This window comes from Sprattus sprattus (assembly GCF_963457725.1).
Source record: "Sprattus sprattus genome assembly, chromosome: 18".
NCBI lineage: Eukaryota > Metazoa > Chordata > Actinopteri > Clupeiformes > Clupeidae > Sprattus > Sprattus sprattus.
Window position 1 is genome coordinate 23,533,651 of NC_137916.1, and position 18,884 is coordinate 23,552,534.

Consider the following 18,884-nt stretch of genomic DNA (forward strand, 5'->3'; position numbering starts at 1 on the left):
CCATTATACAAAATTAAATTATCTAAACAGACATACTTTTTAACTATTCAACATGTATCATGCATACAATAATTCATAGTTGTCATCCCCAAATGCACAACTATACTAATAAGGCTTCTGACAACCATATATAATAACATGATCCTTTATGGACCAAACACCCCTAACTCTAATGGAACAGTCCATTGTTAGGCGCTAGCCGCGCTACTGCGTGAATAAGGAAGCCCTTGTCACATGCACTCGGCTTTGACCAACGTCAGTTATGTTGCAGGTAAGATTCCGTGATTTAAGTTATTCACAATGCCCATGAGTAATTCGGATCACTGGCTCAACGCACGGCGCCATGCTGTTTCACCCGCGATGGCGTTTCACTTTGGTCATACAGTCCACGAAGCACTCACGCTATAAAGTCCGCTGCACACTTATTTAAACTAAACAGTTCCCCAACGTCTTTCAGTGCGCTATTTAACCCTCCTATTATGTTTGGGGTCAATTCGACCCCATTCAATGTTTAATATCTTCATATTAAATGACTTTTCCTAATGTAATGGGGACAACTGGGTAAACACAAAATTACCATGATGATATGTTTTCAATGTCCTGTACACATGCTGTGCGCATAGGTGTTCTTTTGGTTCAATTTGACCCCAGGCTTGTATAAAATATATAAGAAATATCATCAGATTGTTACTATTCTTGATAATAGTTTATTATTCCAAATGTTTTGGATAACAACAATATGTACTTAGAAATAATTTGAAGCCATAAAAACACCAGAAGGACATCTCTTTCCAATTTTAGGTCAATCAGTGAGATTTCGCTATGTCACAGGATGGCTACCTGGCGTGAGAGAAAACCTTGGGGCACTCGCCCAGATCAAATAGCCAGCCTTAGGGATGGGCGGATCATGTCTCAACCACCACACAGAAAGCGCAGTTTATTTCTGATTTAGGTTTACACAGCAAGATTACCTGTGACCTTTTCTGTGACACCAATCCCTCACACCTATTTTTGTCAGACAAATTTTCAGTGACTCTTTAAATGCCATCAAAACAAAACCATCTTTTGGAGTAAAGCCATCTTTCCGCTCTGCTCTGTAATTACAAAATGCCAAATGACTCTCTTGATGAGGTCATCTCCGGTAACATCTCTTGATGCATGGAAGGGTAAGAAAGATTGGGAGCAGCATCACAAACCCAAGATTGTATTGATTATAGATAGGGAGCAGTGTTTTTATTGATAAAATGCACACAAGCACAACCTGAAGTATGAATATCATTCTATAACACTCCTCTCAAAGCTATTGTACAAAGTGCACTTGTGGAAAGTTGCCAAATAAGTAATTTGCAACTAAAAAGAAGAAAAGAACTGATGATTTTGTAAAATTTGACATGGGAAGACGAAGAGTCCTTTAAAAAAAATGCATACGTTTAAGATCAAGCAACCCAAGCATATGTATCACAAAGTCAAACTGCTTTTTGGCTAATTTATCGTTTTAAGTGAAATGACAAAGTGCCCTTTGGGAGTTTAAAGCCCTCGGCAGGGATTATCTTCAAATGTCAAATATTTCTACTAAATCCTTCCTCAATACGGCTGCAGACTGGAGCTTGTTTTACTGGTCTTTATTGTCACTCAGGTTGTCCTCCAAAAGCCTTCTAATGACCTGCTACAGGGGCATACAAGGGAGAGGCTGAGACTGAAACTCATTTAGTTGAAAGCAAGTATGTTTCGGTCTATAAAAACTTGTCATGCTATGTGGATTTCAACGGTTATAAGAGTTACAGTGGGGAAAATAAGTATTCGACCCCCTGCTGATTTCTGCCAATTTCGATTGTTTGGCCACTTGCAAAGAAGTGCATGATCTATAATTGTAATGGTAGGTCTATTTTAACAGTGAGAGACAGAATATCAACAAAAACATCCAGAAAACTGCATTTTATAACAGTAATGAATTGATTTGCATTTAATCGCGGAAAATAAGTATTTGCACCCCTACCAAACAGCAAGAATTCTGGCTCCAACAGACCAGTTATGTGCCTAAGAAGCACTCAGATTAGTCCTCATTAGGTCTAACATGGTACACCTGATCTCACCTGGTGACGTGTATAGAGAAACCTACTTCACACCTTCAAATTCACCACCATGGGCAAGACCAAAGAGTTGTCCAAGGACGTCATAGATAAGATTGTAGACCTGCACAAGGCTGAAATAGGCTAAAAAAACCATCGACTCGCTGCTTTTGGAGTGGGAAGAATGCTGAATATGACCCCAAGAATACCATCACCAACGTCACGCATGGAGGTGGAAACATTATGCTTTGGGGCTGTTTCTCTGCCAAGGGTATAGGACGACTCAACTATATTGAGGGGACTATGGATGGGGCCATGTACAGTGGAATCTTGGGCGAGAACCTCCTTCACTCAGCCAGGACAATGAAAACGCAACCTTAAGGATTTGGAGAGGATCTGCAAAGAGGAGTGGACCAAAATCCCTCCTGAGATGTGTGTAAACCTGGTGACCAACAAGAAACGTCTGTATTTGCCAACAAGGGTTATTCCACCAAGTACTAAGTCATGTTTTGCTAGGGGGTTCAAATACTTATTTCCCGCAAAAAATGCAAATCAATTCATAACTGTTATAAAATTCAGTTTTCTGGATGTTCTTGTTGATATTCTGTCTATCACTGTTAAAATAGACCTACCATTGCAATTATAGATCACACATGTCTTTAAAAAGTGGCCAAACTTGTGAAATCGGCAGGGGGTCAAATACTTATTTTCCCCACTGTAGCTGCCATTGTCACTGGTCTAACAATTTAGATTAGATTAGATTCAACTTTATTGTCATTGCACAGAGTACAAGTACTGAGACAACGAAATGCAGTTTAGCATCCAACCAGAAGTCCAAAATAGCAATAAAAGTGCAGAGTATGTGCATATGTAAAGTGGAATAAGTGAATAAATAAGATATATACAGTAAGAGGTATGAAATATGAAACAGAATTGGCACTAGCAGCAATTGAGGTAGGAAGTGTAGATAGATATGAAATATATAAAGTGCAGGTGTAAGTATTAGTGGTGGTAATAAGTAAAGAGAAGTGAATGAGGTAGTAGTAATATAATGATTCGTAAGTGTTGTAAGGTGTAAGTACAGTAATAAAGCAAAAAAGGATTGTAAGTAGAGTTAATACAGTAAAAAGTGGGATAAACAGTAAAAGTGGGATAAAAAAAAGCGTTCTTGTGCAAATGTTCAGTGGTTGGAAGGTGTGTGGCAATCAAGCCAGGGTGGGGGGGGGGGGGGAGTACATTGCAAATGATCAGTGGCTGGAGAGGGTGTGTGGCAGTCAGCCAGGGTGGAGGTGGGAAGTACAGTCTCAGGGGGGAGGTGTGTGTGGGGGTGGGGGGTCCAACATGATCCTGTGGCTGCATTATCATATAGGGTACATTTTTGTGCAGATACAAAGATATATAACTTCAATCCAGTGCACAAGGTTTCTTGAGATACAGTAAATTGGTAATTAGTGTGTTCAGAGGTGGGTAACAATGTTCCAGTGTCGTAGACATGGGCATGTTTAATGGACATTCAGACAAATGCTCTATACTTTACAGGAAACAAGTCATATAGGAAGAAATAACTGATGAACAGGCCACTACAGTTGCAGTGCTTGAATCAGTATAACCACAAATCATCACTGGAAAAGCCACATAATGTGTCTCCTGCAAAACATTGTGTGTTTTATACCCTGTTGGAGCCAAACTATAGAGCTTTCATAGAACTGCATCAAAATAAGACACTTTTTTTTTTTCAGGTATTTTCATACATATTGCCAAAGCACTAATAACATTGATGTTTACATTCATAATGTTTGTTCCAGAACAGGCCAGTCACCCAGACACAGACATTTTGGAATCCCTTTCTGTAGCTCTCGCATACTCTAAGGTGCGTTGTTTAAACCGCTGAAAAAAGTCCAAAACAATGAGTGTTTCAAGGAGCCCTGTGCAGTGGATCCTGCAGCACATACTGTATATACAGATGTTTTGGAAGGGAATTTGTTTATTTGTATTAAGAGGAAGACCAAACGCATTTTGAAACAGCAGAATCCAAACATGTGCCCTTTACCTCTACTGTGCCATTAACATTTTATGAACTCAAAACTATTAATTATGTCACACATAAATTATCATCCTCATAAACACAAACCTTGTCCCTATATTCCCTCAAGAATTCAGGTGCAAGTGGTTTATACTTCAAGGAGGAGTTTCACTGCATTGGCATTTGATTGCCCTTATATTACCTCAAGAATTCAGGTGAAACCACAAACCATGGGGCTTGGTTGACCTTCATTTTTCGCTTGGTGATTAAAGTAAAATGTCAGAGTATCACTGTAACAAAGCTTGGCTGCCATAACACCCAGACAAGACATGACCTGACAGGCGAGCTTGCTTTGTGCTATCGTGACTAAATGATCACTTCATTTCAACCGCCTACACTTTTGGCCTCAACCCAGCATTCTCATGCAACTGACAAAAGGCATTTCCGTGCGGCCGCATTAAGGTATAAAAAGGGTGTTGAAGTGTTGTGTCTGCACTCCAAGCTCCACTGCCCAGCTTGTATCCTTGTACCAGCTACTGCACCTGCCTTCACAATGGCCACTACCTACAGCCGCGTCTCCATGTCCTCTGCTGGCTCCATGAGCGGAGGGGGCGGAAGGGCCTCCATGGGCTCCTCTGGCCTCTCCCTCTCCGGGGGCAGTTCTCGTATGAGCATCATGCGGGCAGGCAGCGTGTACGGAGGTGCCGGCGGCGCCGGTGTGCGCATCTCTGGTGCGTCCCGCATGCTGTCCATGGGTGGTGGTGGTGGCGGTGGTGGCGGCGGCTACGGCTTCTCCTCTGCCGGAGGATTCGGAGGGGGATTCAGCATGTCGGGCGCCATGGACGGAGGGGTCATTGGCAACGACAAATTCACCATGCAGAACCTGAACGACCGTCTGGCCTCCTACCTGGTCAAGGTGCGCACCCTGGAGACGGCTAACGCCGAGCTGGAGATGAAGATCAGACAGTTCCTGGAGAAAAAGACCACTCCAGCAGCTCATGATTTCCAGGGTCACTTTCTCACCATGAATGACCTCAGGGCAAAGGTAAGCTCTTTGTTAACATTAAGGAACATAAACATACAAGCAAACATGCAGAAAAATGCATATGTTATAGAGAAGACATTATTACTGCTTTTAATGTTGACATTATCTATGAAGTATGTGTATCTATAATGATGGACAAAAGTTGAGTATGACTTTGACTAACAAATGTAATCTCTAAAGTGTTACTAAGATTGCTGATGTTGTAATGACCTGATGTCTTACTGTTGATGCCCACAGATAGGGGCAGTTCTACTGGCTAAGGGCAGCATCCATCTCAACATTGACAACGCAACTCTGGCAGTGGATGACTTCAGAGTCAAGTGAGTCCCAACCCACATATTTCACCGTTAACGTTGTTCCAAACTATTTAATTTTTCTTTTGAACAACAAGCATTGCTGTTTGAACTTTGAAGTTCAATGTAAAAGGAAGAACAGACAGATAAATATTCACAGAACAGAACATGTAAATTAAATTATCTGTTTTGTCATTAGAACACTAACCTCACAATAAAACCATAAGCATCTGCAGTGAAAAGAAAGGCAATAAGCATATATCCAACTATAAAGACCTGTTTTCAGAGAAGTGAGGATCAGAGTATCCAGATTGATTGATAGACAGATTAATATTGTATACTATACACATATAGAAATAGATTGAAATAAATAATGATGGATTGATTGATTGATTTATTGATTGATTCAGATATGAAGCTGAGCTGAACATGCGTATGTCTGTGGAAGCGGACATCGCCGGCCTAAGAAGAGTCTTGGATGACCTAAATCTGGCCAGGGGTGACCTCTCCATGCAGATCACAGGCCTGCAGGAAGAACTAGTGTACCTGAAGAAGAACCACCAGGAGGTAAAGCAGAGTTATAGCAGCTAGTCTGTGTGCACACCTGCCCCTTAGGATAATGTTTATTTAAAAAAAAAAAATGACTTAGATTTTATTGAGTTTTTATGTGAAAGACAATGGTACTGAACAACCATACAAGTACAAGTTAAGTGTCGGCACGACAACATTCATTTTGTGCAATATATTATTGTGACATGTGCTACAGCATTCATATTTACATAATATTCAGCTGCAGAAATGAAAATGAAATGGCAAATTATATCAAAAAGGACAATGTTTTCATATACATACGTATCACGCCTTCTCCTCAGGACTATGTTTTCATATTATGCATTCATACTGTACGTATCACCGCTGATGTGAAGCACAATAGTGGTTGATTCAGGAATGGTGCCCTTCAGCTTCAGAAAGCGTTATCTAGGATGTAAGGGTATTGAGTTCTAGTCTGAAACACAACCTCAAACCACACATTGTAGGGCACACTCACACCCTCTTGAGCTCTCTGAGTGATGCAGCGTGTGCATTATGTCAAAACTGTTGTGTGAAGACACTGCAAGTTTATAAAGAATAAGGTACTCCTATGATGACATGAAGACATTTAAATTCAGACTTCTGATCGAAAGTGTTCCTATGGTCCTTCATATAACCGATGCCATTTTTTTGCCGTGCTGTTTCAGGACCTTGTGGGTATGCGTGCCCAGATGACCGGGCAGGTCCACGTGGAGGTCGATGCAGCACCTCAGGACGACCTGATGAAGGTCATGGCCGAGATCCGTGAGCACTACGAAGCCGTTGCGGCCAAGAACAGGAAAGAACTTGAGACGTGGTTCGAGGCAAAGGTGTGTCCCTTTTTATGTGGTAACTGCTGGCAAATATTTTTCTCAATCAAGTTCTGGATTTGCTACACATTTAACTGCCCTGCGACTTACAAGCACAATTTCTGCCCTGTTGTCTTGCAGTCAGTCGCTCTTAGCAAGGAGGTTAAGACAAGCACGGAAATCATACAGACATCCAGATCGGAAATCTCCACCGTCCGAAGCACGGTCCAGTCTCTGCAGATCGAGCTGCAGTCACTAATGAGCATGGTAACAACACCCATATATGAACTCTTGATGAATGACCTCTTCATATGTGACCTATAACCTCTTCATATATGACCTCTTACATTCAGAAATAAATGGGGAGAAATGTGACATATTACATTGTTAAAAACATGTTCCAGATCCAAGATTCAACTGTGTCTTTGTCTAGAATCTGAAACAATTGAATTGAAATTTGAAACAAGCACCAACTAGAGCTCAGTGTCCTGTATCACTCAGCTTCAACTCGGCCAGCTTGTGTCTGAACTCATATCCTCTTTTCCTCCAGAATCCCCCAAACAGAAATCATCCATTGCGAAATAGACACTCATTCTCCTCCGCTGTCTGTCGGCTGTCTCACATCCACTCACACCCTCTCCTTCTTCTTGACAGAAAGCATCCATGGAGAGCACACTGGCTGAGACACAGAGCCGCTACGCTGGCATGTTGGCCGGGTACCAGGCTCAGGTGAGCAGCCTGGAGGTCCAGCTCACTCAGCTCCGCGGAGACCTGGAGAGCCAGAGCCGCGAGTATCAGATGCTCCTGGACATCAAGACCAGACTGGAGATGGAGATCGCAGAGTACAGAAGACTCCTGGACGGAGAAGCTGTCAGGTAGGTCCAGGGTGAAACTGCTGTTTCCCTACTATATCTGTCTCTCTCTTTCTATCTCTCTCTCTCTCTCTCTCTCTATCGCGCTCTCTTTTTCTCTCTCTCTCTCTCTATCTCTCTCACTCTCTCTTTCTATCTCTGTCTATCTCTCTCTCTCTCTCCCCCTCTCTCTTTCTATCTCTCTCTCTCTATCTATCTATCTATCTATCAGCTATAGCTTAACTTGCCTTTAATAAAAACCCATCGAACCCAGCCTATCGATAGCATAGCAGGATTAGAACCCAAATAGTTACCAGGCATAATTACAGCATGCATTTAATTTAAAATTGATGCCATATTTAATGACAGTTGACTTATTTACCTCCTCATTAGTTGGAACCACAATCAAATTTCAAATTGAGAGATAATTATCTTTCAGTGTGCACTTTTGTATCTCACAGTTAAGGTTTCCATAACCGCCCATTAGATGGTGCCAAAGACACATTTCAAATTGAGCAGAAGTTCTTCGTATATACTGGATATCCAACATTATGCAGTACAATAACCGCCCATTAGATGGTGCCAAAGACACATTTCAAATGGAGCAGAAGTTCTTCGTAAATACTGGATAATTATGCAGTTCAATAACTACTCTTTAGATGGTGCCAAAGACACATTTCAAATTGAGAGATAATTATCCATCTAAACTGGCTCAACTGGCTTCACTGTGAAGGGTTCCATAGCCTCCCTTTAGAGGGTGCCAAATACAAATTTCAAATTGAGCAGCAGTTCTGCATATACTGTATATCTCAAAATCTGAACCTGTTTTATCCCTTTTACCCAACAGCTTATCATCCTCCAGTTCCACCTCCACCTCCAGAACCAAAGTTGTCACAGTGGTGGAGGAAGTGGTGGACGGTAGGGTGGTTTCATCATCCTCGTCTTCCTCTGCATCTTCCATGTCACGCAGGTACTAATGAAACTGCATCCGCGGGTACTGGAAAGTGGTGTGTTTCACTCAGAATGACACAATAAAGTAAATGCTTTTTCAAACCAATAATGTGTGTCTTTCGTATTCTTCCTGATGGTATGATTTGCTATGGAGCAAAGACATTTTGATGACCTCAAGGTGAATGTGTCCATTACCAAAAGATAACTAAATATTAATCACGAGTTGTCTCTATAATCTGCTTCCAATTTATTTATGTCTATATGCCTTTAATCAGAGGATTCAGTGAGTGGATAAAGCTGCCCATAAATGCATATAGTCCTTTACCTGCACCAAATGATCAGAGGTTATTAAGTTAACGTGATGGATGGCAATGTTTAACATGTTTTGTCTTGTGCTTGTGCTTCACCTATGGCCGGTGGGGGAAAACTCCCGAAACAGGTGACATTTTTAGACTCATAGAAAAAAAAAGGTAGATAAATAGATAGATAGATAAAGACAGAATCGACACTCTTAAACTAAGAGAGGAATGGGCTCTAAATGAGATCCATACCTCTCGGTCTTCATAGAATTCTATCATTACCAGGAGGGTTAGTTGTTTAGGATTACTGACTGAAACTGCGTGGACAGACATCATGGGTCAAGCGGGTCACAAACCATCACGCTTCATCAACACCACGATGAAATGGGTCAAGCGGGTCACAAAACATCACGCTTTATCACCACGATGAAATGATATATCCAGTGTTTAGTGTATCCCATTGGCTGTACACCACAGGAGAGAGCATGTTATGAGGTGTAGGGTTGGAAACCTCCCTCCCGTACGTTGAATACGGAGGCAGCCAGAACACAGGCCTTGAGCCTAGCAAAAAGGTTTGCACAGGACACAGGTACATGCAATGCAGAGGACAAAGATGCACGGGCAAATGTTGCAGGCTTTGAGACGTGTGAGACAGTGTGGCTCGCTAGGGTTCAAGTGTGGGTTAGGTCATTGGCTGTTACACCTGGTCAGATTTGAATTTAAACTATACTATACCTCTGAAAAACAAGTTGAATTTAAATAAACTTACTTCAATTCACTGCTGTTCTAACTGTTGTGAATTTCTGTCCACTGTTGTATGTCTGGACCTATGTCTGTCCAGCAGGATATGAAAGTCATTAAAAAAATTAAAAAAATACACAGTACTATAGGCTAATAATAGGAAATCAAACTGCCTGGTTTAAGAAGTGATCAGTGTAGTCCAATAGTGCCACAATAAGCTGAATCATACTGTAGCTTCAGTCAAGTCAAGTCAAGTCAAGTCTTTTATTGTCAGGTACACAGAACAACAGAGTTGGACTGGGCACTGAAATTCTTAGGACAGGACACCATACCACACTACCATAACATGACAAGACATAACATATAACATATAAACATATAAGTACTCCAACATGATATAACATAACTTAACAATAAGTACTGAATATTAGATAAAAAATATGAAAAGACATAGTAGTGACCTACTAGATAAACAATAAATATACAATATAGATACACATACTAAACATAAATACACATACTAAACAGATACTAAACAGATAAACATACCTACATGATATTTTTAGCTATACTGAACATATTTAAACATAATAACCTGGACACAGAGACAAAGACACTTCAAGTGTGTGGGTGGTGCAATATTGCAAATGTAGTGCAAACAGCAGTGAAGGAGTAAAGTGGCGAGTGTAAAGTGATGAGAGTGCATTATTGTTCATTATTGTTCATTAAGGAGTCTGATGGCCTTAGGGTAGAAACTGTTCTCCAGTCTGCGGGTGCGAGACCGGATACTTCGGAACCTTCTACCAGAAGGCAACAGGGTGAACAGTCTGAAGGATGGGTGGTGACAGTCTTTTAGGATCCTGCCAGCTCTTCTGAGGCATCTTGTGAGGTAGATGTCCTGAAGGGAAGGGAGTTTCCTGCCGATGATAGACTCAGCGGATCTGACCACACTGCGTAGGGCCTTACGGTCCATGGCTGTGCAGCTCCCAAACCACACTGAGATGCTACCAGTCAAGATGCTTTCTATAGTGCATCTATAGAAGTTGGTGAGGATGTCTGGGTTCAGCTGTGTGGAAATAATAACTTAGTTGTCCAGTTCCTTGTTAAGTGTAATTCACAGTGGTGGTCCGTCAGGGCCTTCAAGGCCTTCTCTGCTGGCCTAAACATCATCAGAAAATAAATGTAATAAAATAAATGTAATTTTAATATTTTCTTTTCATAAATATGTATTAAATTATTCCCCATAGTCCATTATCTTCATTTCATAGCTTCCAGCGTTGTTAATTTATGTTAGAGCTTTCATCCAATCATATTTCAGCTATCATGTGTTGCCACGCTCCGGGAAATCTTCCCCGAGAACAGAAATCTTCCCTGAGGCCTTCAGAATTCACATTGAAGGCCCGTGTACATCTGATTGGTTATCACAACTGGCTGTTTCAGTTAATTTAAGTTGAATGAACTGAAACAGACAGTTGTGACAACCAATCAGATTTCGAGTTGGCGACACTGGGCCTTCTAGAACATAGACATGTATAGATAGACGCCGCCTCCACTGCTTCAGCCCGTTGCCTCGGCGAAACGCGTCGCCGCCATTTTGGGAAAGGAGCTCTCTGCCGTCAGAGGTCTGTCAGACGTGTCAAACAAGCGCAAGTTGCCAGGAACTGCGGTTTATCTGGATAAAAATCACAATAACCTTTTACATTTCGCAACCAATTTCATGGAGTATTCAAGGGTTTATGCTATACGTGAAGTGTGTGAAAAAGATTTGCCTCTACGTTACTTTGAATCTCGCTAGTTAAATCGCCAGTCATACATGTGCATGGGTCTATGATAAACGCTCACTTTTCTTGCAAAGCTTGTGCATTTTGAAAATACTGAGAAGATCTATAAACTATCGAAATAGTGCTTCTTTAGTTACTAGTATTGACCATCATTAAGAGAAAGAGCATACATCAAATAGTGAGAAACTGGCAGTCAGGGTGTTTTTCATAGTTTAATAGTTCCTTTTCAAGTATGTGCATTAAGAAACCTTGAACAGTGCAATTGGCAATACACAGTTATTTCACAATTATATATTGTGTCAATTGCACTGCATAGATCTGAAAATGTTAAGAGCATGATTGTATATTATGTCAAATTGTACAAATGTACAAATATATATATATATATATATATATATATATATATATATTATAATATGAATATATACTTATACTTAAAATATATTATATTGTATCACATATTATATATATCATATATATGTTATTCCATTGCACATTATACTGAGTCATTATATTATATTGTATTATATATATGCTATGTTATTTATATTACAGTTCAACTATTGAGATGTGTAGGCTATGTATATATTGAGATGTGTATATTTTTACTGCTATAGAAATATATAGCTTTTTTTTGTAATGTTGATTTGTGAAATAACTGTATTGCCAATTGCACTGTTCAAGGTTTCTTAATGCACATACTTGAAAAGGAACTATTAAACTATGAAAAACACACTGACTGCCAGTTTCTCACTATTTGATGTATGCTCTTTCTCTTAATGATGGTCAATACGTAGTAACTAAAGAAGCACTATTTCGATAGTTTATAGATCTTCTCAGTATTTTCAAAATGCACAAGCTTTGCAAGAAAAGTGAGCGTTTATCATAGACCCATGCACATGTATGACTGGCGATTAAACTAGCGAGATTCAAAGTAACGTAGAGGCAAATCTTTTTCACACACTTCACGTAGAGCATAAACCCTTGAATACTCCATGAAATTGTTTGCGAAATGTAAAAGGTTATCGTGATTTTTATCCAGATAAACCGCAGCTCGTGGCAACTTGCGCTTGTTTGACACGTCTGACAGACCTCTGACGGCAGAGAGCTCCTTTCCCAAAATGGCGGCGACGCGTTTCGCCGAGAAGCAGTGGAGGCGGCGTCTACCTATACATGTCTATGTTCTAGAAGGCCCGGAAGATTTATTTCCTCGCGTTGAACGTGACACGTAAACGTCCTTTGATTGGATACTGAGGCAGACCGGTGCATTGCTTCAGTCAGTGCGGGCACATGATGGCAGCACTCCGATCCCATCCAATTCTCTCCATGGGGTCTCCATGGGGGGTTAACTGCTCTATCTCAAAGCACATGGCAGTGACCAATCTAGATCTTGGCCACGTCAGTTCAAATCAAATGCGGAATGTTTACATCTGCTACCGTTGATTATACAGTAAATACGTTGTGAAATGAAACAAAAACACACCACAGTTAAAGTTGTATTAGTATTGATTGATTCACATCGATATGAATGGATTACATGACTAACAACTGGTGGAAAGTAATATGAAAATATTTGTTCACTGAATTAGCGTTCTGTCCCAAACAGTTGCGTTCCAGTTTCAAAGTTTCAGTTTCGCTTTCAGTATTTCAACGTGAATGAGAGGGAGCACGAGAACTGAGCGTCTAGCAGCGTTTATCATATCATATACATTATATGTGATGCATGTATATGTCTGTGGGCACGATCTCAAGCACGTGCAAAAGTTGTTGTTGTCCAATTTTAATCAGATACGAGAGACACATGCGCGCCCATTCCAATTACCAGCGGAATCGAATCGTGTGTCCAGGGGTTTACATCGGAGTCCAGTCGGACTCAAGTCGGACACAATGAATCTAGTTCTGGGGAGACACATGTGTCCAATATCCAATTTAAATCGGACTGAAATCGAAAATTGGACACATGTGTCCACACTGAGTGCTCAGTTTAGCTGGCTAATGCGAAAACGACGTACATCGGTTTCAATGCTTATTATGCTAGTTGTTTAAATTGGTAAGACTAAATATAATTACATCAACCAACTCAAATAAACTAGTTTACACCAACTTGATAATTCCTGTTTTTGATACAATTACAACGCCATTTTCAAGACGGAACTTTCAAGAAAAACTGGATATCTGAGGATGGGAAGTTTAATGAAACTGCTTTGCAGGTGGGACAATGCGATGTTTAGTGGACAAACTTGTTAAAGCTCACATAGGCTACTTTCGGTGGACTTAATAAAACTTTGTAGACTAATCCCTGAAATACACCTTTTATTTTTAAGTTGTGACAGTAATATCCAAGCGATCATATAACTGAGAGTTTACTACTCTTAATGTATTGTTAATACGGGTGTATTGACTTTTAAATGCTCCGGAAATATTAATAAAGTCTGTTGTACTCGACTATAAGGTGATGCAGTGCTCACTTATACTGCCTTTCTGTATAAATATAATGGTTCGAGAGCCATGGTGTCATAATGATGGTATTAGGAGGTGGATTCGCTCAGTTTAACATCGTGTAGGACATCGCTGAAGGCCTAGTCGTGAAATGCACGGACCGCCACTGGTAATTCATGACACATCTCAGAAAAAAGCCTTTGAATCCCGAGATCTTGTTAACTCATAAAACCTTTTTATGTGTGAATTAAAAGCAAAACAACCACAAATACACACACACACACACATACACATATGTATACGTTTATATACACACTTTTGGTCCCTGAAAGTGACATTTAATATATGAGTTTCAGTCAAAAAGTCACTGACTATAAGTATATGTGCATCATATCAGGACTGACTGTATAAGTTGATCTGCATTATATCAGGACCACCTCAGTTCTAGAGTCTGACAACCGACCAATACCACACTGTGTTTAACACTGTCCAATACCACACTGTGTTTGACACTGACCAATACCACACTGTGATTAACACTGACCAATACCCGCTGTTCTTAACACTGACCAATACCACACTGTGTTTAACACAGACCAATACCACATTGTGTTTAACACTGTCCAATACCACACTGTGCTTAACACTGACCAATACCACACTGTTTATCACTGACCAATACCACACCATGATTAACACAGACCAATACCACACTGTGTTTAACACCGACCAATACCTACTGTTCTTAACACTGACCAATACCCCACTGTGCTTAACACTGACCAATACCGCACTGTGCTTATCACCAATCCATACAACACTGTGTTTAGTATGGGCGCACCCTTTTGGGGATTGTGTTGCATGTGGTCTTGATAAATGTCTGGCTGCATGATTTGTCATTTGTCATCACATTATACTGAGCCACCTACAGGTGAAACATTGTCATTACATTATGCCATAGAATCCTTTTTTTTTTTTTAAGTTATCCAACTATCTGTTAAGATCATTAGAGATCGAAGCACCTTCATAGAAGAAACCAATTAAGACTGAAAAAACCTGTCAATAACACATTAGAAATATGCCTAATGGTTACTGAACTCAGCATTTAAAGAAATGGGAAATAAAGAAATCAAAGTTGTATCAGTTGCATAGTTACTCTTATACATGTAATGGCAAAGAAGAGCTTTTGCATACTTGTGAGAACAGACTTTATAATTCTAAACTCTCAGTACATATGGGGTCACTAAACAGAGTAATTACTGAACTGGTTGAGCACGGGTTTTGAGAGACTGTTGCCCTTTTAGTTGACATTTGGATGAGTTCTGTAACTCTGGCAAATCTTGCACGTTCTTGTAACGATGTTGGGTACGTGTGAATTTGCATGCTTCTATCTGTGTGGATGTCTATTTGCATATGCACTTTGGTGTGACTAATTACATGTGTGTGTGTATATGCATGTGCATTGTGTGTGAATATACAGCCTTGCTATTACTGGGGATTTGTCCCTGAATGCCTTATGGCCCTGCCCTGTGTTGTCTTTTACAGTAAGTCATAAAGTGAAGGTAGAGGTGGAATGCATGCCTTGATATGGTGGCATTTCCAAAGACCAGATCAAGCTCAGAGATATTACATTTGCCCTTTTCTCATTCCTGAGAGGATTAGTAAACTTGTCAGCCATTTAGATTTTGAGAGGAAATTAAATAAGTGTTCAGCTGTTCTCAGATGACGTTGCAAACACACTGTGTTTAACACTGACCAATAACACACTGTGATTAACACTGACCAATAACACACTGTGATTAACACTGACCAATAACACACTGTGTTTAACACTGACCAATAACACACTGTGATTAACACTGACCAATATCACACTGTGTTTAACACTGACCAATATCACACTGTGTTTAACACTGACCAATATCACACTGTGTTTAACACTGACCAATACTTCTCCAGCGCAGACAGCCTCTCCAAACATACTTGAATACCATTACACATGAACATACACAAGAGGTTCAAACACAAAGATGCTACACTTGAACACACAAAACAAGTGACCCATAAAGTGGAGCACAACAGTCACAAACCAAAAGGATTAGCCCCACAGTTTCTACAAATCAACCACAGTAGCAACAAATAATCCCAACCAAACGTGCACGGATGTCACCACAAAAAAAAAGGTCACACACACAGTGGTTTCATACCACAACAGGTTACTGGAGTCTACAAAATTCAATGCTGTACGAACACACACACACGTGACCGATCAAGAATGTAAAACCACAACCACAATATAATCACAACTATTGTGACTCACTACAACAAAAACAAAGCTATTGCCTTCACCTGGCTAATAATCTTCACATGAGATTCACAAAAAGTGGACGGACCTCTCCAAAAAACTAAACTATACCCTTCCTAGTCTCCGAGGTGTACCGGGCTCGAGGCGACTTTAAACTCCAAACTTGCAAGTAAACAGCAGACCACAGAAGCGTACCCCTACCCGGGATAACCACCCAATACAATAAACAAAAGCAACAAAGCAAAATAACAAACAAGTGCTTTGATGGAAGGGCCGCACAGCCACCCACCTGAAGCACTCTAGCTATGAGAGTTTGCTCAGCACACTGCCTCTTCTCTCACCCTATACAGAAGCAGTCTGGTCTCCACAAAGAAAAGATCCAAAAGATCCCGTAGAGCCCCCAATTACGTTCCAAAACGGCTCGTGAGCCGAAAAATAAAATGGAGGCAGACCACCGATTATAAAAAAATAGTGGTTTATTTCCAATAATACAAAAAATACGGGATAAAATAATAAGTGCCAGGCACTGAAAAACCATAGTGTGCACCAGCATCAAAAGCATGGTGAGAATGCAAGGCCCTTTCTGAAGGCCAACAGCTTGACTTTCAAGCCAATTATTCCCATTTACCACCCAAAGGCTGTTGCACTGCCACTGCGGAGCCTGTCTGATTCCGTGTTTCATATACAGCAGTTCAAGGTGAAAATACACAGCCATTGAGTTTATTGAGTGCTTATTTTGTTCATGATGTGTTTTGTATTGAATAAAAAATATATGTATATTAGAGTCTAATAATTAGACTACATGTTGGAGTCTCCCTTCTGTGCAAGGCATCTACAACACGAGATTCCTTAGAAAAGCACGGAAAATCATAAAGAACCACAGCCACCCAGGCTATGGAATTCTCACACTACGTTACCGGAGCATCCGGGCACAGACTTCCAGACTCACCAACAGCTTTTCCCCCAGGCCGTAAGGCTTCTGAACCAGCAACACTGACCCACTGATCAATCGTCATCACCATGTACATTCTGCTCCCCATACAACTCATACAACTACACTTACTACTTACTCACTACATGTATATTTTAATTTAATATTCCTCACTCCTACACCCTGTAAACTGCTGTTAACCCTTCATTTAAATTCAAATTGTTGTTACTGTGTTATATGTTATATGTTATTTTTTTATATTGTACGCCCGTCTACTGCGTAGATGTTGCCTGCCAGCTCACAGGAATTTCACTGCTCTGATGACGCTAACCTATTCGGTGCATGTAACAAATAAAACACTTTGAGACTTTGACACTATTGCCCAAAAGCTTTACGGTTACGTGACACTCCCTGCAGCGGGGTTAAACTGCCCTGTGTTTTTTTTAATCTTTTTTGCATAGAGTTTGACAGTTAGTCATAAAGTAAAGGGAGAGGTGTAATGCATGCCTTTAGCTGGTGGAATTTTAAAGACCAGATCAAGCCCATACTGTATATTAAATTTGCCCTTTTCTAATTCCTGAGAGGATTAGACAAACTTGGCAGCCATTCAGATTTTGAGAGGAAATTCAAATGGGCTGTTTTTCCAACTTAAATACGGGAGGATCCGACTACTTCTCTTCACAGCTTCTCCAGCGCTTCTCCAGGCAGCAGCATCTCCAGAAGCCCTTCTCTCTGTCACTTGTAAGATGGCGACCACTTTCTCCAGCCGCATGTCAGTCTCTGGCGCATCCAGCATCAGTGGAGGATCGTCTGGCTTCTCCCTCTCTGGGGGTGGTGCTCGTCTGAGCATCATGAGGGCCGGCAGCGTGTACGGCGGTGCAGGCGGTTCCGGGGTGCGCATGTCCAGTGGATCCCGCATGCTGTCCATGGGTGGTGGTGGTGGTGGTGGTGGTGGTGGTGGTGCCAGCTTCGGCTTCTCCTCTGCCGGAGGCTTCGGTGGAGGCTTTGGTGGGGGCTTCGGTGGGGGCTTCAGCCTGGCAGCTGCGAATGGAGTGGCTGCAAGCAACGACAAGTTCACCATGCAGAACCTCAACGACCGACTCGCAAACTACATGATCAAGGTTCAGACCCTGGAGAAGGCCAACGCTGAGCTGGAGCTGAAGATCAGAAAGTTCCTGGAGTCCAAGGCCGGTCCTGAGGCTCACGACTTCAGGACCTTTGAAGCTGTTATTAAGGACCTGCAGAGCAAGGTATGTTAGACGAAAGACACATCATCTGTGTGATTGAACTAAAAACATCAGTTACTGATTCTGCACATGTTTACATGTTGATGTTATTGTTTATGTTTATGCAGATACAGGCCTTCATCAGCTCAAAAGGCAGCATTAATCTTGGCATTGATAATGCTACTCTGGCTCTGGATGACTATAAACTCAAGTGAGCTTTCAGACCCTCATGCTTTGCCCCCCCCCCCCCCTAACTTCACTGCTGTGTAAAGAGAAGGATAGGTATGGAGAGATAGAAGAGGGAGATAACAACAAGCATCACTCACAGGGATACAAGTCTGATGCCATTTTACAACTTGTTTAGTTAAACAAAAAAAAAAGTGGAGGTCCTTCGCTTGCTCATTAGATCGACAAGTATGGCAAGTTACATTTACGTCTCCATTCTCTGGTTCAGTCCAGTAGACTGCTGTTGAATCACAGACTTTTTTTACCAGGACATCGTGAGAAAGAGAGCAGACTTTTATTTTTCTACTAAAAAACGTTAAATGTAA

At 41.0% G+C, this 18,884-nt stretch overlaps 2 protein-coding genes across 2 annotated transcripts in view; both read left to right on the plus strand.

The window, feature by feature from the left end:
• Positions 1-4,645: 4,645 nt before the first annotated feature.
• Positions 4,646-8,637, plus strand: LOC308379195 (keratin, type I cytoskeletal 13-like; the record flags this gene model as incomplete). Its single annotated transcript, XM_080856253.1, has 7 exons — positions 4,646-5,137; positions 5,375-5,457; positions 5,841-5,997; positions 6,669-6,830; positions 6,951-7,076; positions 7,464-7,684; positions 8,508-8,637. 7 exons carry the CDS (start codon positions 4,646-4,648, stop codon positions 8,635-8,637), a joined length of 1,371 nt encoding a protein of 456 aa, XP_080712379.1.
• A 9,216-nt stretch (positions 8,638-17,853) lies between these two features.
• Positions 17,854-18,884, plus strand: part of LOC308379196 (keratin, type I cytoskeletal 50 kDa-like) — a gene marked incomplete at both ends in the record, with an annotated part of 3,903 nt that continues 2,872 nt past the window's right edge. Inside the window, 2 exons of the mRNA XM_080856254.1 lie at positions 17,854-18,357; positions 18,462-18,544. Of these exons, the coding sequence (XP_080712380.1) occupies positions 17,854-18,357; positions 18,462-18,544 (587 nt within the window). The remainder of the gene's footprint in view (positions 18,358-18,461; positions 18,545-18,884) is intronic.